General features: G+C 65.8%; 1 protein-coding gene across 1 annotated transcript in view; it reads right to left on the bottom strand.

Moving 5' to 3' along the window:
• Positions 1-307, bottom strand: part of LOC104273844 (DNA-directed RNA polymerase, mitochondrial-like) — a gene marked incomplete at both ends in the record, with an annotated part of 5,594 nt that overhangs the window by 4,235 nt on the left and 1,052 nt on the right. The window contains 1 exon segment of the mRNA XM_009869295.1: positions 68-135. Coding sequence (XP_009867597.1) covers positions 68-135 — 68 coding nt within the window.

Here is a 307-nt window from a genome sequence, read left to right as displayed (position 1 = left end):
GGGAGCTGCCTCCAGAGCGCAGCCTGGACAAGGTGACCCACCTCAGGTTACCGGGATCGATTCCCACCCCTCTGCCTGCACTGCTGCTGAGCAGCTTTCACCTTCACACTCGGGTGGGGAGACCGAGATCTGCTGCTGTCATGAGACTGAGCAAAAAGATGCAGCTTCCTTCAAACAACCCTGCTCTGCCCCGCAGCCTGCAGCACCAGAGCGGGGTGCAGGGGCTTGTCTCAGCTCGGGCGGAGGGGCCCTGAGCCAGGGCAGGGAGCACGGCCCGCGGGGCTCTGCCCAGCGCCCGGAGCTGCCA

The sequence above is a fragment of the Apaloderma vittatum genome, unplaced genomic scaffold (assembly GCF_000703405.1).
Source record: "Apaloderma vittatum isolate BGI_N311 unplaced genomic scaffold, ASM70340v1 scaffold24495, whole genome shotgun sequence".
In the NCBI taxonomy this organism is placed as follows: Eukaryota; Metazoa; Chordata; class Aves; order Trogoniformes; family Trogonidae; genus Apaloderma; species Apaloderma vittatum.
This window is presented reverse-complemented; position numbering and strand designations above follow the sequence as displayed.